Consider the following 17,377-nt stretch of genomic DNA (forward strand, 5'->3'; position numbering starts at 1 on the left):
TGACAGTTTCAATCATAATCACAATGTCCTTGAAAGAGAAAAAGAGTAAAAGCACTGAACAGCCTTCAGATGTATTTATCTACATGATATTCTATTGAGTATTCTTTCACAATCTTTACCATAGCACAGTCCAGGAATCAGCAACATGGGGCATTCCAGCTGTGGCTGGAACTACAACTTCTAACATGTCCTGAAAACCACCTGGCCGGGGTAGAACTGTCTGGGAACACGTGAAGTTGTAGTTTCACAAGAGCAGGATTGCAGAAAATTAATACTGACCACTGGCATATGCAATACATAAGTTATAATCTAGGGGTGAAAACGGATATCTTAGGCCTCTTTCACACATCCGTCTGTCACCATCAGTCAAAATCCGCCGTTTTGCAAAAAAAAAACGGATCCGCCATTTTTCTTGGCGGATCCGTTTTTCTTCCCATTGACTTGCATTATCGGCGGATCTTGACGGATGGTCATCTGTAGGATCTGTTTTTTCACGGATCCGCCAAAATTTTGGCGTCCACTGACATGACAGGATGGACACTGAAACTTTTTTTGCTGGCCGGATCCGCATTTGCCCGGACGAATTGCCTTTGCCGGAAATTTAACCCTAAATCCCGTTCAAACTCTCTCTCTCTTTACCAATTAAACTGTCATTCTAGACGGTGAAAGAAGCAAACTTCTCTGATAAGATGTATTTCAAGGTTGTTTATTGTTAAGTGTACTAATAACTTTCAGAGATAGAACACATACTCATTATAGCCCATGGAGCTGTTTTTTCTGACAGTATCCTCAAAAAAACGCCAGACACATGTCTGTTTTAGATCCATGTGTAGCACGGCGCAGGATGGTAGCTACGAGCAAGGTACTGGTCTTCTCCTGCGAAGCCCTGGCTCACTACATGAAAGAGTGGGTTCTGGCTGGGTGTTAGTGTTGGTGTTGTGGCCTTGTGCTGGTGCAAACCGCCTGCGGCTGATAGCATTGACCAGCCAGAGCCACAGGTTTCAAGGTTCAACAAAGGAAGCTCCCGTTCTAAAACATAGTCTTTACTGAACGATAACTGGGTAAGGGTTATGTACAAGGGATAGCGGGTACAGAGTTGTATGAATGCTTCCTTAACAGTGAAAAGAATTTTCACGCACATCATTTCCTTCCACTGTAGTCTACTCCAGGTCCGGTAGAGCACACTGTTTCGCCCTGCTTCATCAAAGCCTAAGTTGTCAAAACAGTCCTGTTCAACAAATCTCTATACCTGCTCAGCGGCTAAACGTCCTATTTAACAAACTCAGGGTTTCTCGTGAGACATTGTCCTACCCAAGGACTTCTTTAAGGTGAAAGGCCACTATGTCCCATTTTTGGTCAGTTGCAGGCTGCGCTACTTCCTTGTCCCTTAGTTTCATTTCTTGTAGTTTAACCAATGGCAGAACGGCTAACAGACACTCCCTACTCTGTCTTGAACTTGTCCCTATCTAACTAACTGAAAGCAGTCATTTGCCCTAATACTATGCCCCTCCCACTATGGGCTAGTCCCAAACATTAACAATATCCTTATCCTAATATCACTGTCTATCTACAGTCACTATCTATGTTACCTATCTTATGTACTAAGTGCTAACCTATGTCTCACCCTATACTGTACACTATGTCCTACACTTATGCATTACACAGGCAACTATCACATGACACAATATGTGCAAAAGACACATAACACTATACACACAAAGTAATGGGTGTATTCAAGGGTGGTAGGAACGTGACAGTCCAGTCCACACTTCTTATGCATGGACCAAATTCTCACATTAACATCAATGGGTCCTTCCAAAAAAACAGATGGCACATGGATACCAGCTGTGTGTCATCTGAGTGCTCTCCTTGTTTTTACTGTTTCTTTGGAGATTTGTTGCATGTGGGAAAATCAGATGCCACACTGATGGTCAAAACAGAAACAAAGTGCAAAAAATGCATGAAAATCTGATCCAGCACAATGATGAAAAATTCCCTTTTTTTGCACAAGAAAAAGAATAATGTGTGAATGAGTCCTTAAAATATTTTCTGGAAACAATGGCTTCTAATTTATTGAGCATTTGTAAGTCATCAAACAACAAAAATTACCAATTCATGTATTAGTATGCTTTTGAGCTTCTGTCTTCTACTATAAATAAAAGCATTAAAACTGAAAAATATCTTACACTGCAGAATCTATGATGAAGCAAGAGCATCAACATTCATAAATCACAGTTTTTCTCTTAAAAATAAAAATACTTAAAAGAAACATTGAAGTGAACCTTCATTAATGAATCTTACCATATTAGTTATGGTTCCAAATGATCATTTAAAGCAATCAATTTGACAAAATGAACTTTTTAATTTTTTCATAGTTTACTTTTACATGCAATAAAAAAAATTATTTATAACTTAATTTTTTTTTTTTTTTTTAAATCCAGCATTCATTCAAGTCTTACCTCAGGGACAACATGTAATCATGTTTATATGGAAAGTAGTTGCCAGGTTCATTGCAGCAATATTTTAAGTCAACGAATCCACAGCAGTAAATCAGATCTATGGTGTCATCCTTCCTTGGGCATCCAAAACTATTCACCAATGTGTTGTTGGTGGTGTAGTAGCTGGTGCAAGTCTCCGGCAGGTGTCTGGTCATCCTGAGAGGACTCTTGTCTTCAGTGGTATGATGTCTCGCTGACCCTCAGTCACGCTGGATGCTCACATCACCCTGATCCCTTTTCTTGCTCTGAATCCATTGAATAGGTCTTGCAGTTATTATATCATTAAATTACATTTATAGTAAATGAAAAGCATGCGGACATTGCCGAGTACATCTTGAAAAATAGCTTGCTGGTGCCATCTGCTGTAAGGTTTGTCTTCCTTTGCTCCTGTGCATGGAACATACATTTTTTTGGAAGGGAAAGGGGAGATTGACACCATAAAATATAGTTGTAAGTCAAAACCTGACTTTTTACAGTAAAAAATGTAGACTCATCACTAAACTAGATGGGTTGTGTGAATCTCTTTTTGAGAGCCTGTCAGCCCAGACTGACAGAGTACTCTAATCACATAGCCTTACCAGGAATATAGATCCAATAAGAATTGAACCTTTAGTGTTGCAATTGCTATCTTTGTTCTGCGCAAGCTGAAATTTAATCAAATATGCTAATCTAAGTGTTCGGTACATCCTTGGTGTTGCCAAGAAGGTCAGTGTTACAGAGCAATGTCAAAGGCCAATCAATGACACTGATTGAGGAGACCCACTGCTCGCGAACGTGCAATATTACCTGACCCTTTTTAACACATTTTCCTATGCTTCAATATAAAGATAAACTGAGTACATTGTTAAGTGAATGATGATCTTCATGTCTGTACATTTTTAATTAAGTATAATGTGCCAAATGCTGCTCATGTAGGGGGTGTTTGGCTCCCTCCTGCACAGGGGTCCACCAGCGGATTCACCTGTTACCCTGTGGGTCAGTCCGAGTCTGCCCTGTAAATCTCACTGGTGATCAGGGCTGTATTTGGCATTCATGCTGCCCTAGGCATTTTAAATCATTATGCCGCTACTAGTAAGTCAGACTAAAGGGCCTTTTACACATAGCGAGATCGCTAGCGATATTGCTAAAGCGTCACTGATTTTGTGACGCAACAGCGATATCGCTAGCGATCTTGCTACATGTGACACGTACCTGCAACCATCCCCCTCGCTGGATATCGCTGATCACGCTCGAACATCCTGGGCCATTTTTTCTTCGTTGGCGTCCCGCTGGCGCCGACTAGCGACGCATGGACGCAGGCAGAAGTCATCATCATCGCATCGGTGTGACAGGTAAGAGCAACCGCCGACAGATTATCGCTGCTGCGTCGCTGGTGAGGTCTGCCTGTTTGGCAGCTCACTAGTGACCATTTAGCGATGCACCAGCGATCCCGACCAAGTCATATCGTTGTCGGTGTTCTGTCCTAACTAATGAACCGGGATTCATGTAGCTTGTACAGGCAGCTAAACCGCTATACCGCAGGTCCAATAAGGGATACTGTAGTTTAATCAGTATTTTATTGAACGTGGTGGTATATTGGCGCTGTGAAACTACAATACAAAGCATATACACAGAATCAGTACTGGCTTCAGAGGAATAAATAATATACATAATAGCTAACCAGGGGAGAGCTAACTAAGCAGGGTGATCAAGCAGGAATTAGATGTGTGAAGCGTGATTACCTACCACAGATGCTGACACAAAGGGAGTAGAGGAATGAGATGTTCACAGGAAGCAGGCTTGAGAGAAAATGGTGAACTGGAGGGAAAAATGGGGCTGGACTGAAGCATAATGCTTTGCAAACTTACCCAGAATACATTGTGGATTGGAGGGAAAGAGAAGATTAGAAAGTGAAACTAAGACACACAATAACTCTGCAGTTATGACTTTGGTCAGTAGATGGAGCCAAAGATACAGAAAACATTAAATCTATGGCTGAAACTGAATATTCTGGATATTCACAGCAAATCATTGTAATATTATAAACAAATAGGCAGTCAAGGATCATGAATTATGTCGGAGACAGAACAGTTGGGATCGCTGGTGCATCGCTAAATGTAACGGGACTCTTAGTATCCATGCCCTGTAGATATTAGTTAAGTCCTCATGCATATTAGATTAATGTCAGCTAAACAAGCCCATATTGATGGGTTTGGCTTACAATCTAATGTATATGGGGGAACCCACACAGAACTGCTCTCTGTTTATGGGAGAATGACATGAGATAGGTGCCAGCTAAATGATCGACCAAACCACTGTTTGGTTAAAAAGCTACAGCTGAAACCAGAAGTTGACATACACTATATGAAAAGACACATATACATGTTAACATGTTTTTCTCAATATCTGACATGAAATCAGAATAAACATTTCCCGTTTCAGGTCAATTAGGATTACCATAATTATTAATATTTGCCAAATCCCAGAATAATGAGAGAGAAAATGTTTTAAGGCATTTTTGCAAACTCAAAAGTTTACATTCATTAAGATTACTATGCCTTTAAACAATTGTGGACTGCCCATAATATGATGACTTGTGTTTGGAAGCTTGTGATAGTTTTTTTTGCAACATTTGAGTTAATTAGAGACACATCTGTGGATGTATTTCAATGTACCCCTGAAACACACTGCTTCTTTGTGTACCATCATGGAAATGTCTCAAAAAATGAGCCCAGATATCAGGAAGAGAATTGTGGACTTGCACAAGTCTGGCTCATCCTTGGGGACAATTTCAAGATACCTAAACAAGATGGGAATGTCCAGCCATCATAACACTCAGGAAGGAGTCGGGTTCTGTGTCCCAGCGATGAACATCCAACATGTGCATATCAACCCAAGGACAAAAGCAAAAGACCTTGTGGAGATGATGGCAGAAGCTGATAAGATTGTGTCAATATCTACAGTGAAATGAATACTGTATAAACATGGGCTGAAAGGCCACAGAGCCAGGACGAAGCCATTACTCCAAAAAAATCATAGAATCGTAGAGTTGGAAGGGACCTCCTGGGCCATCTGGTCCAACCCCCTGATCAAAGCAGGATTCACGAAATCATCCCAGACAGATGTCTGTTCAGCCTCTGTTTGAAGACTTCCATTGAAGGAGAGCTCACCACCTCTTGTGGCAGCCTGTTCCACTCATTGATCACTCTAACTGTCAAAAAGTTTTTTCTAATATCTAATCTGTGTCTCCTCCCATTCAGTTTCATCCCATTGCTTCTAGTCTTTCCTTGTGCAAATAAGAATAAAGATGATCCTTCTACAATGTGACAGCCCTTGAGATATTTGTAGACAGCTATTAAGTCTCCTCTCAGTCTTCTCTTCTGCAAGTTAAACATTCCCAAATCCTGCAACCTTTCCTCATAAGTAGAGTTGAGCGAAACGGGTCGGTCAAATTCAAAAATAGCCAACTTTAGCTAAAGTCGGGTTTCGCCGATTGAAACCTGACCATAGCGTGAGGTCGGCCATGAGGTCGCCGATCAGAGTGCCAAAGTCGCGTTTCAAATAATGCTTCCAGCGCCTTTTCTCAGCCAGTGAAGGTGGACGCACACTGTGGGCAACGCGATGACATGCGCAGTGGCCAGCACCATCTTAGAGAAGGGCATTGAAGTGATTGGCTGGCTTTGTGTGGCGTCACAGTGGGTATAAAAGGCTGTGACCGCCGACGGCCATCTTACTTCTGCCAATCTTAGAATAGGGAGAGGTGCTGCTGCTGATTCTGAACAGGGAGAGCGTTAGGCAGGGAAGAATAAAAAAAAACTGCTTCTGTTGATAGTGCTTTTCACTGTACAGCTACACTGTGTTCCAAATTATTATGCAAAAAATATTTCCTCATATTTTCTCTAAATTACCTATATGAATTGCAGTCATTGTTATTTTCCAGTCATCTAATATTCTAGTATAATTGCAATGTTTTTGAACAAACTGCCTATGAAAACAGTATATTTTTAAAAATAAGAAACGCTCGAAATGCATGTTCCAAATTATTATGCACAGCAGTGTTTTCAACCTTTTTATTTTGAACAAAAAAATGGTCAATTGTGAAATTATAAGCATTATCAGCTTATTACAAAATGAAATCAAACAGTTTTCAAGTCAAAACTTTATTCTAGGTGATGTTACATTTGCAAATAGGACCCCTTGTTGGAAAGAAGCTTCTGAACTCTCTGGTCCATTGAATTTGTCAGTTTTTGGATGGTTTGTGCTTCAATTGTTTTGCATGTGGACAGAATACCCTCCCAGAGCTGTTGCTTAGATGTGAACTGCCTCCCGCCATCATAGACACTCCTTTTGATGATGCTCCAGAGCTTCTCAATGGGGTTGAGGTCAGGGGAAGATGGTGGCCACACCATAAGTTTGTCCTCTTTTATGCCCATAGCAGCCAGAGATGCAGATGTGTTATTTGCAGCTTGAAACGGTGCATTATCATGCATGAAAATGATCTTGCTGCGGAAAGCACGGTTCTTCCTCTTGAACCATGGCAGGAAGTGCTGTTTTAGAAACTCCACATAGATTATGGAGTTCATCTTTACCCCTTCAGGGATCCTAAAGGGGCCGACAATCTCTCTCCCCATGATTCCAGCCCAAAACATTACTCCACCTCCTCCTTGTTGGCGCCTTAGCCGTGTTTTCATGGGGTGTCCATCAACCAGCCATCCTCCACTCCATCCATCTGGACCATCGAGCGTTGCACGGCACTCATCGGTGAACAAAACATTTTGGAAGTCAGTCTTCATGTATCGTTTGGCCAACTGGAGCCGTTTCTGCTTGTGTGCAGTGGATAGAGGTGGTCGACAGGATGGCTTACGCAGAGCTGCAAACCTCTGAAGGACCCTGCATCTTGTTGTTCGGGGGACGTTGGAGGCACCAGCAGCTTCAAAACTTGTCTGCTGCTATGACAAGGCATTTTTGCAGCTGCTCTTTTAACCTGATGCAATTGCCTGTTGGAAAGAGTCCTCAATTTTTCCTTATCAGCACGCACACGTGTGTGCTGGGAATCGGCTACATACTTCTTGATTGTGCGATGATCACGATGAAGTGTCTTGGCAATGTTGATTGTAGTCATGCCTTGATCTAAATACTCCACAATTTGTTGCTTCTCAGCAGCCGACACATCCTTTTTCTTTCCCATTTTGGCAAAAAATGTAGGCTGCTTAATAATGTGGAACAGCCTTCTTAAGTAGTCTTGCCTTTATTTGGACACACCTGCCAAACTAACTTGCACAGGTATCTGCAATTGCTTTCAGTGATATAAAGAGCCCTGACACACATCACCATCAATGAGTTTAAATGACAAACAAAAAAATTCTAACCTTATCACTCCTAAACTCTTTTTGCATAATAATTTGGAACACAGTGTAGTGTGCAGTGAAAGGGGAGGATTTTTGTTGTGTGCAGCAGCGCTGGTGGTGATTAGGCTGCCTTTTAAGGCTACCTGCTAGCTGCATTGCTGTGTGCACGCTGCTGTTCAAACTGCTTTTTTCAAAGCACTCCAACTTTTATTATTTTGTCCTGGTGAGTTACTGAGCGTTCATTTTTTCACACACCGTATAGCGGTGTATGCTCCTCACACACTATCGTGTACCGCCTTGTATCACGGACAAATAGAAGCTATCTGTGTGTGACTCTGGAAAAAAAAGCCGAGGAGTTTTCCCGTTTTTCCAGACCTACACCTTAGAGTGCTGTCCGCTTTTCAAACAGTTTCGTATATCTGCTGTTTGATAACGGTCAAAACTAGACAGAGACAGCGTGTGTCGGTCCCTATACAAAGAGACGGAGATTGACAATTGTCCATACAGACACCGTATAGTAGTGTACGCTCCTCACACACTACTGTGTACCGCTTTGTATCACGGACAAATAATAATAATAATCTTTATTTTTATATAGCGCTAACATATTCCGCAGCGCTTTACAGTTTGCACACATTTTCATCACTGTCCCCGATGGGGCTCACAATCTAAATTCCCTATCAGTATGTCTTTGGACAAATAGAAGCTATCTGTGTGTGACTCTGAAAGAAAAAGCCGAGGAGTTTTTCCGTTTTTTCCAGACCTACACCTTAGAGTGCTGTCCGCTTTTCAAACAGTTTCGTATATCTGCTGTTTGATCATGGTCAAAACTAGACAGAGACAGCGTGTAGCAGTCCGTATACAAATAGACGGAGATTGACAATTTTCCATACAGACACCGTACAGAGCTGTCCGATTCTCAAACAGTATTGTATATCTGCCGTTCGCATTACAGTCACATCTATACAGAGTCAGCGTGTGTGTGTGACACTCTGTAAATACATATACAGAGATTGTTACACAAAAACGTATACAGGTGTACACTTCTGATACAGTTCCGTATATCTGCTTGTTGGATTACGGTCCAATACATACTGTGAGAGCGTCTATGACTAACAAAATATATACGTAGATTTAATTTTTTTAATACACCTTACACAGTTGAACGCTGCTCATACAGTACCATCTCTCTGCTGGTATTTTTGGTACATTTTCCCAAACATGAGGAAGTATGGTGGAAGAGTCCGCGGACGTGGGCAGGGGGGTGCAGCTGGTACTGAAGGTGGTGGTGCATCGGCTGGTTCTGGCAAAAACACAATAGCAGCTAAGGCAGGAGGTGTTGAGCCTGCGTCATCCTCTGGCCCAAGAAGGCCTGTAAGGTTGCCTTTTCTTGGAGTAGGAAAACCGCTTTTAAAGCTGGAGCACCAGAAACAGGTTTTGGCGTACATTGCCGAAACAGCCACCAGCTCTATTGCCTCCTCTTCTGAACGTTCGAAACCTGCAAGCACGGAGTCATCAGTGCAGGGTTCTGGTCAGGAAAAACACCTTTTCTTGTGTCCTTCACCCCCACCAAAAGTTAAGGATGCAGCAGCCCACACTTCAGATTACTCTGTGGAGCTCTTTTCACATACCATGCCTGGGTTATCCAGTCAAATCCTGAATTCCCCAGTCCAAGATGAATCTGACATGGAGTGCACTGATGCACAGCCACTGCTAGATGATTCTGCTGGTACATCGACCCAGAGCACTACATTGTCCTCACAGTCTATTGAGCCAGAATCTGACCCTGATGAAACTCAGGTGCCCCTTCCCGCATACTATACCACCTTACATAGTGACACAGAGGAAGGTAAAGAGGAAGGTGCATATGACTTTGAAGATGAGGTGATGGATGACCCAGTTCTTGACCCGGATTGGCATCCATTGGGGGAGGACGGTGGCACTGGCAATAGTTCAGATAAGGAGAAGGATCTGCAGCAGGCATTGACATCGCAGCAGCGGTTATCTTCCAGGCCTGTAGCTGTCAAAAAACGTGGAACAAAAACTAAAAGAGTTGCAGGACAGCTTGACCAAGACGGTCAACTTAGCACAGCGCGCAAGGCCAGAAAATGTATACCATAGTAGGAAGAGTTCAGTGTGGCACTTCTTTGTCCAAAATCCTACTGATGAGGCAAAGGTTACCTGTAAGAAGTGTGGAAGGACCTTTAGCCGAGGTAAACAACTCAGAAATTTGATTACCAGTTGCATGCTTAGACATTTAATCAACATGCACTTGCAAACGTGGACGGACTACAAAACCTCAGGAAGCACATGTGCACCTGCTCCGACTGAAGGTATCCAGCAACGTTCCATCACTTACCCCACTGTAAGACCACTGCCACCGTTAAGCACACCACCAGCGCTAAATGTGTAGGTGTCGTTGCAAGGCCAAAGCACTCAGGGAATCACAATGGTTTTGCAACACAACACTGAATCTAGGCCATCACCACCAATACCATCACCACCCCCCTCTCACTTCGTCCGGTCCACCGCTACTTCCCCCATATGCAGCTCTCCAGTCCAGCTCAACCTACCAGACACTCTGAGTAGGACAAGAAAGTACTCATCCTCTCATCCGCGTACACTTTGTTTGAACGCCTACATTGCCAAACTAATCTCATTAGAGATGATGCCCTACCGTTTGGTTGAAAGCAAAGCTTTCCACGACCTCATGGCCTACGCTGTCCCACGCTGTGACCTACCCAGTCAGCACTTCTTTTCTCAAAAAGCCATCCCTGCCCTCCACCGGCATGTGAAAGACCGCATTGTCCATGCACTAAAACAGTCAGTGAGTGGAAAGGTGCACCTCACAACAGATGCATGGACCAGTAGGCATGGCCAGGGCCGTTACGTGTCCATCACTGCGCACTGGGTTAATGTGGTGGATGCAGGCTCCACTGGTGACAGCGGCGGAGGAACAGTGCTGCCTAGCCCATGGTATAGGAAACAGTTGGCTGTATGCTTTTGATCCTCCTCCTTTATCAGCGAAAGCTCGTCCACAGAGCGCAGTCGCACGAGCACTCCATCTGTAGCTGGCAGTGTTGCACACAAGGTGTCCCCCTATCGAACAGCTAGTGGTAAGCGTCAGCAGGCTATGTCAAAGATGATGTCTTTGGGTGACAACAGACACACCGCGGAGGTACTGGCCGATTACTTGTAGCAACAAACTGAGTCATAGCTGGGCAGTCTACATCTTGAGGCAGGCAAGGTAGTCAGTGATAAAGGCTGTAATTTTGTGGCAGCCATAGCCCGTGCAAAACTCACACACATACCTTGCCTGGCTCACACTTTGAATCTGGTGGTGCAGTGCTTCCTTAATAATTATCCGGAGTTAACATCCCTGCTCCATAAGGTGCGAAGACTGTGCTCAAACATCCGTCGCTCAAACGTCCACTCCACTCGTATGCAGAGCTGCAGCGATTGCTCCACCTCCCCAAGCACCGCCTAATCATAGACGTTGCAACAAGGTGGAACTCCACCCTGCACATGGTTGAGAGGCTGTGCGAACAGAAGCTGGCTGTAATGCACACAGCTGGTAAGCGCAGACAACGCCATCATAAGCATGAGGAGGGAAGCCTTGATGACAGTCAACCATTGTCTGGTCAGGGAACTGAGCTGGATGAGGTGGAGGAAGAAGAGGAGGAGGAGGAGGATGAGGGGGATGATTATTTTGGGCAGGAGGATGCTTCTCAGGGGGCAAGAGAAAATGTTGGCATTCCAAGGTCAGGTACAGTGCTTGTGCATGACTGTAGGGATGTGGATTTGCCAGAAAGTGCTCCTCCACCCACCACTGGCAGTGCATCATTGACACCTGGAACATTGGCCCACATGTGCGATTATGCCTTGCGGATCCTAAAAAGCGACCCCCGCATTGCCAAAATGATGAGGGATGACGATTACTGGTTGGCCAGCATCCTCGATCCACGCTACAAAGGCAAATTACACAACATCATGCCTCAGGAGAACCTAGAGATAATATTGGCTAACAAACAAGCAACTCTGGTAAACCGTTTGTTTCAGGCATTCCCAGCACACAGCGGCGGTGATGTTTTTCCAACGAGCCGTAGGGGGAAACATGGAAGAGGTGTTCGTGGTGCACACAGCCGAAGTGGCGTTGGAGACAGGGGTTTAATGACCATGTTGTGGAATGATTTCTCAAGTACCGCTCACACGACTGCTAATACTGTATCGATTAAAAGTGACAGGAGACAGCAGTTGTCAACTATGGTTACAAACTACTTCTCCCACATCGATGTTCTCCCTCACAGGTCATTCCCCTTTGACTATTGGGCCTCTAAACTGGACGCCTGGCCTGAATTGGCACAATATGCCTTACAGGAGCTCACTTGCCCTGCTGCTAGTGTGTTATCTGAAAGAGTCTTCAGTGTCGCTGGATCAATCCTGACAGAAAAAAGGACCCGTCTGTCTACCCAAAAAGTTGATGATCTAACCTTCATTAAAATGAACCATGCATGGGTTTCAAAGGATTTTGTCCCACCTTCCCCTGATGACACATAGGTTGCCAGAAAACTGCCTCGCTTTTGTCCTCCTCTTCCTCGGACTTGCCCAATTCCGCCCTCTGCAGCAACTGAATGTTCAGCCAACACATCAATATATGCCATTTTTTAAACCTCCCTAAGTGGGCTGTCCCCCCAATGGCTCGGGTCAACACCTGGCATACCGGGCAAGTGCCGTTGCTCTGAACAGGAGGATGGGCCCACAGATGGCCAACGGCACTGGCACAGGGCCCCTCATAGTACAATACAGTGTCTCTGACGGTGGGGGGGGGCCCACTCGCCGTCAGACACACCAGCGTACTATGAGGGGCCCTGTGCCAGTACCGTCGACCACGAGTGTGCCCCCCCTGCTTGGTCATGGCCACCGCACTTGCAAGTTGCAATACTTAACTCTCCCTGCTCCACCGCTGTGCAGTCTGGGCAGTTAAATCCTTCACAGGGATGGCCACTAGAAATTTGGTTTATCGATCGATGATGGGTAAGATGTAGCTATGGCCTTTCCTGCTGGCCTCTACCTTCAGATGATCAATGGCTACCATTTTAATGGACGTCAACTTGCAAGCGGATGCAGTGGTGCTTTATGATCACCTTTCACAGTTGTGATAGTCACAGATGTGTGACATTGCTGCCACCATTTTTCAATGTCTCCTCTCATACCAATCCAATAGAATCGCCTACAGCCTGTGGCTTCTGTCTTTGGCACTCCAAAATGACCAGACACATCGTGATAGGCAGTGAGGACCATGTCTACATCTCTCCCTGTGATCACAGTTTGATGGAGATGAGTAACGGTGATGTGATCCATGCTACTGCGATAAAGCAATATAAAGCAATCCTTTCTTCACAAAGAACCATTTTCGCTGTCTCCACAGACAAAGTAATTGAGGGTCTGCATCGCCTCTGCAACATGTACCGGGAGGTTTTCCCGCGATGAGTAATTCCCAAATGTCTGCTAACACTCGACTTTCCATCTGTACTTGTATCCATGTAGTTTCCAGTAATGGAGAGTCTGGACTGGCTTACTGAGATTGAAATATATACGAAGATTTAAAAGTACCACAACACTGTATACTGTTGTACGCTTCGACTACCTTTCACTTTTTCTACTTGTTAAATTCTGGTGTAATACCTACTGAGCCTGTGAGTGTCTATGTCTGACTCCGGAAGTATAGACGAAAATTTAAAATTACCCCTAGACTGGATACACCTGGTATGTGCTGATACAGTACCTTTGTTCAAAATTTTGTATTATCCATTTTGAGTGAGCGTGTGTGGTTTACGCCTTCTATATATACAGTGAATCGGATATACCAATTTTTACCGTATACTCGATACAGCTTGTATCTTGTTATATAGTACCTTTGTTCGACATTTAGTGTTACGGTCAAATCCTTACTGTGTAAGCGTCTGAGACTGACTACGGGACTATGTATATGGAGAATTCAATTGTACCCTATAATATATATACTTGCTATCTTGTTATCCAGTACCTTTTTTACAACATTTTTTTATTATGGTCAAACCCAGACTGAGTGAGCGTCTGAGGGTGACTCCGGAAATATATACCGAGATTTCAAATTTGGCCAACACTATACAGCTGAACGCTTGTGTTACATTACCCATTTACAGCTTTTCATATTCTTGTGTAATCCATACTGGGCCTGAGAGCGTTTGTGTCTGCCTCCTGAAATGTATACGGAGATTCAGAATGTTTACACTATACTATATATACCTTGTATCTGGTGTTACTGTACCCTTTTTCACCTTTTTATTTTATTGGGTAATCCATACTGAGCCTGTGAGCATCTGTGTATGACTCATGAAATATATACGGAGATTTACTGTTATCCCTAGACTGTATAGAGCTGTACACTTCTAATACAGTACCATATATCTGCTGGTATTTTGGGTCAATTTTCTAAAACATGAGGAAGTATGGTGGAAGAGGATGCGAACGTGGGTGTGGGGGCCCACCTGGTACTGATGGTGGTGGTGGTGCATCTGCTGGTAGTGCCAAAAACACAATAGCAGCTAAGGCAGGAGCTGTTGAGCCTGCATCATGGTGTAGCTCTGGAAGGCCTGTAAGGCTCCGTTTTCTGGGAGTAGGTAGACTGCTTTTAAAGCCAAAGCATCAGGAACTGATTTTGGCTTACATTGCTGAAACAGCCTCCAGCTCTATCGCCTCCTCTTCTGAAGTTTAAAAAAATGCAAGCACTGAGTCGTAAGTGTGGGCTTCTGGTCAGGAGCAACCATTTTCCTTGTGTCCTTCACCCACACCAAAAGTGAAGAATGCGGCAGCACACACTTCAGATTACTCAATGGATCTCTTTTCACGTACCATGCCTGGGTTAATTAAAAATGGGGCCCATCATATACTGGAGCATTCTAAATGGGGCAAATCAGACACTGGAGCAGCATCTATGGGGCACATGATACACTGGAGCATTAGAAATGGGCCCATTATATATGGAGCATTATTAGGGCCCATAAGACACTGGAGCATCATCCATGAGGCCCATCATATACTGGAGCATTCCAAATGGGGCAGATCAGACACTGGAGCAGAATCTATGGGGCACATGATACACTGGAGCATTAGAAATGGGGCCCATTATATATGAAGCATTATTAGGTCCCATAAGACACTGGAGCATTATCCATGAGGCCCATCATATAATGGAGCATTCCAAATGGGGGACATCAGACACTGGAGCAGCATTTATGGGGCCCTTTATACACTGGAGCATTAGAAATGGGGCCCATTATATATGGAGCATTATTAGGGCCCATAAGACACTGGAGCATCATCCATGAGGCCCATCATATACTGGAGCATTCCAGATTGGGGACATCAGACACTGGAGCAGCATTTACGGGGCCCATTATACACTGGAGCATTAGAAATGGAGCCCATTATATGTGAAGCATTTTTTGGGCCCATAACACACTGGAGTATCGTCCATGGGGACCATCATATACTGTAGCATTATGTGGAGCGTATCATATACTGTATGGAACATTATATGTGGCCAATTATTCTGTATGGAGAAATATATGGGGCTCATTACTCTGTATAGCGCACTATGCGGTGGCCATAATACTGTATGGAGTAATATACTGTCCTTTTTTTGAGCTATTGTAAAATTTAAAGTAGATCAGTCATGTCATGTAAGCAGTGAAGTATTTGTCATTGTACTATTCTTATATTTCTGTGCCATATCGGGCATCATGAGTTGTGGTATGTGTTAAAGGAGCGCACTGACACTCTTTGGCCCAGGGAACATGAAAACCTGGAGCCAGCCATACTCCCCCACAACTTTAGCCAAATAACCCCCAGTTTTCAATGCATAACTATTATTATGAAGTAAATTAAGGTTGACAAGCTTCAGTAATAAGAATTAATGGTTTTTGGCATTGAAATGGGCACTGTAGGTGTGTTTACTGTCCTCCACTCCCTGCCGACTTTGCTTCCCCACTGACTTGCATTGGGTTTCATGTTTCAGTTGGACCTCTGACTTTTCCCTATAGCCGGCCGATTTCGTTCGACCCGACTTTTGAGAAAGTCGGGTTTCATGAAACCCGACTCGACCATAAAAAAGGCAAAGTCGCTCATCTCTACTGCCAATCAGTACTGTGGATGAAGTTGGACAGAGCTCAGCATTCAGAGAACTAGTAGATTTGCAGCAGATAAACCAGTTTTTAATCAAAACTGCAGCAAGCAGCCCAGTAGGTGACAGATCGCAGGAATTAGGGTTTCTGTCCTTACATCATAATGCTCTCAGGTGGGATAGCAGAAACCTGGTCACAGATTCTCCAACTCAGTACAATTATGGTGATTCCAACCAAGTTTTTTTTATATATTTTAGTGGCTAAAAATCAAAAATTCAGAGCCTTGCAAAAAATGAATTGTGTCACCATTTTCTGAGAACCATACATCTTTCCGTCAATGGCGCTGTATGACGGTTTTTTCTCTCTGAGCTGTAGTTCCTATTGCTACCATTTGGGATACGTTTATAATTCATGACATAATGGCTGTCTGATCTTTTTGAACTTTTTCCTGCCTAATACTTTAATAGTCAACTATTTAATTATTGGATTTACTTGTTTGAAGAGTGACTGTTGTTTTAATTTTTATTTAATACATCAATAGTACCTATGACAATAAGCAACTTTGTAATATATCTTATCAGAGAAATCTTCTCCTTTCTCCTCCAGGACCAATCTTTTACTCTCAATTCATGGGTGAAATCTGTGTTTAGTGAAGATAAACTATCCCACTACTGAGATAGGAGATGGCAGTTGGTGCTTTTAATATTCTATGGAGAGAAGGAAGCAGGAAAAGTGAGAAAGAGGGAAGAGCTCTGCCTCGAGCTCCTCCCTCCTCCTATCCTTTGTCTACATAGAATCTTATCAGCACCAACTGCCATCTCCTATCTTATCTACTGTAAAAACTTGTCTTCATAGAATACAGATTTTACCCAAGAATTGTGAATTTTGAGAATGAATGTCTTGATAAATCGTGGCCCATATGTACCCCAAAATAGTGAGATTAATATTAAAACTTGTCCCATAAGATACAAGCTCTTAGTAGATTGAAGGGAAAGGTCATAAAGAACTACGTTTCATCTCTATAAATGCAGTAAGGCAGGAACAAAAAGAAAATAAATATTGTTACATCCTTAGGCCTCTTTCCGGTGTCTGTTTTTTACTTACAGGTTTTATATGGCTACAACACATAGTCATTATAGCCTGTGGTGCTGTTCACACATCTGTGTTTTTTGCACACCTTTTCTCTACTTTAAAAAAGTAGGCGTCCGCTTTTGAGCCAAATCACGGATCAAATCAGACATATACGAAAGGTGTCCACTTTGTGCAAGACAATACCCCAGTTCACAACTCACATGTGTCCCAAGTGGAAGCAAGCTCCTGCGGCTTTGAAATTCTACAACATCCCCATATTCATCCGACCTCGCACCATCGGACTTCCATCTCTTTC

The 17,377-nt window shown here is 43.5% G+C and overlaps 1 protein-coding gene across 1 annotated transcript in view; it reads right to left on the reverse strand.

The window, feature by feature from the left end:
* The window catches only part of SHISAL2B (shisa like 2B), a 113,082-nt gene extending 110,065 nt beyond the window's left edge, over nucleotides 1-3,017 (reverse strand). The window contains exon 1 of the mRNA XM_073584251.1: nucleotides 2,460-3,017. Within this exon, the coding sequence (XP_073440352.1) occupies nucleotides 2,460-2,653 (194 nt within the window). The 5' untranslated portion in view covers nucleotides 2,654-3,017. The remainder of the gene's footprint in view (nucleotides 1-2,459) is intronic.
* Between the last annotated feature and the right edge of the window lie 14,360 nt (nucleotides 3,018-17,377).

The sequence above is a fragment of the Dendrobates tinctorius genome, unplaced genomic scaffold (assembly GCF_039654945.1).
Source record: "Dendrobates tinctorius isolate UK_male_01 unplaced genomic scaffold, ASM3965494v1 ptg000083l, whole genome shotgun sequence".
NCBI lineage: Eukaryota > Metazoa > Chordata > Amphibia > Anura > Dendrobatidae > Dendrobates > Dendrobates tinctorius.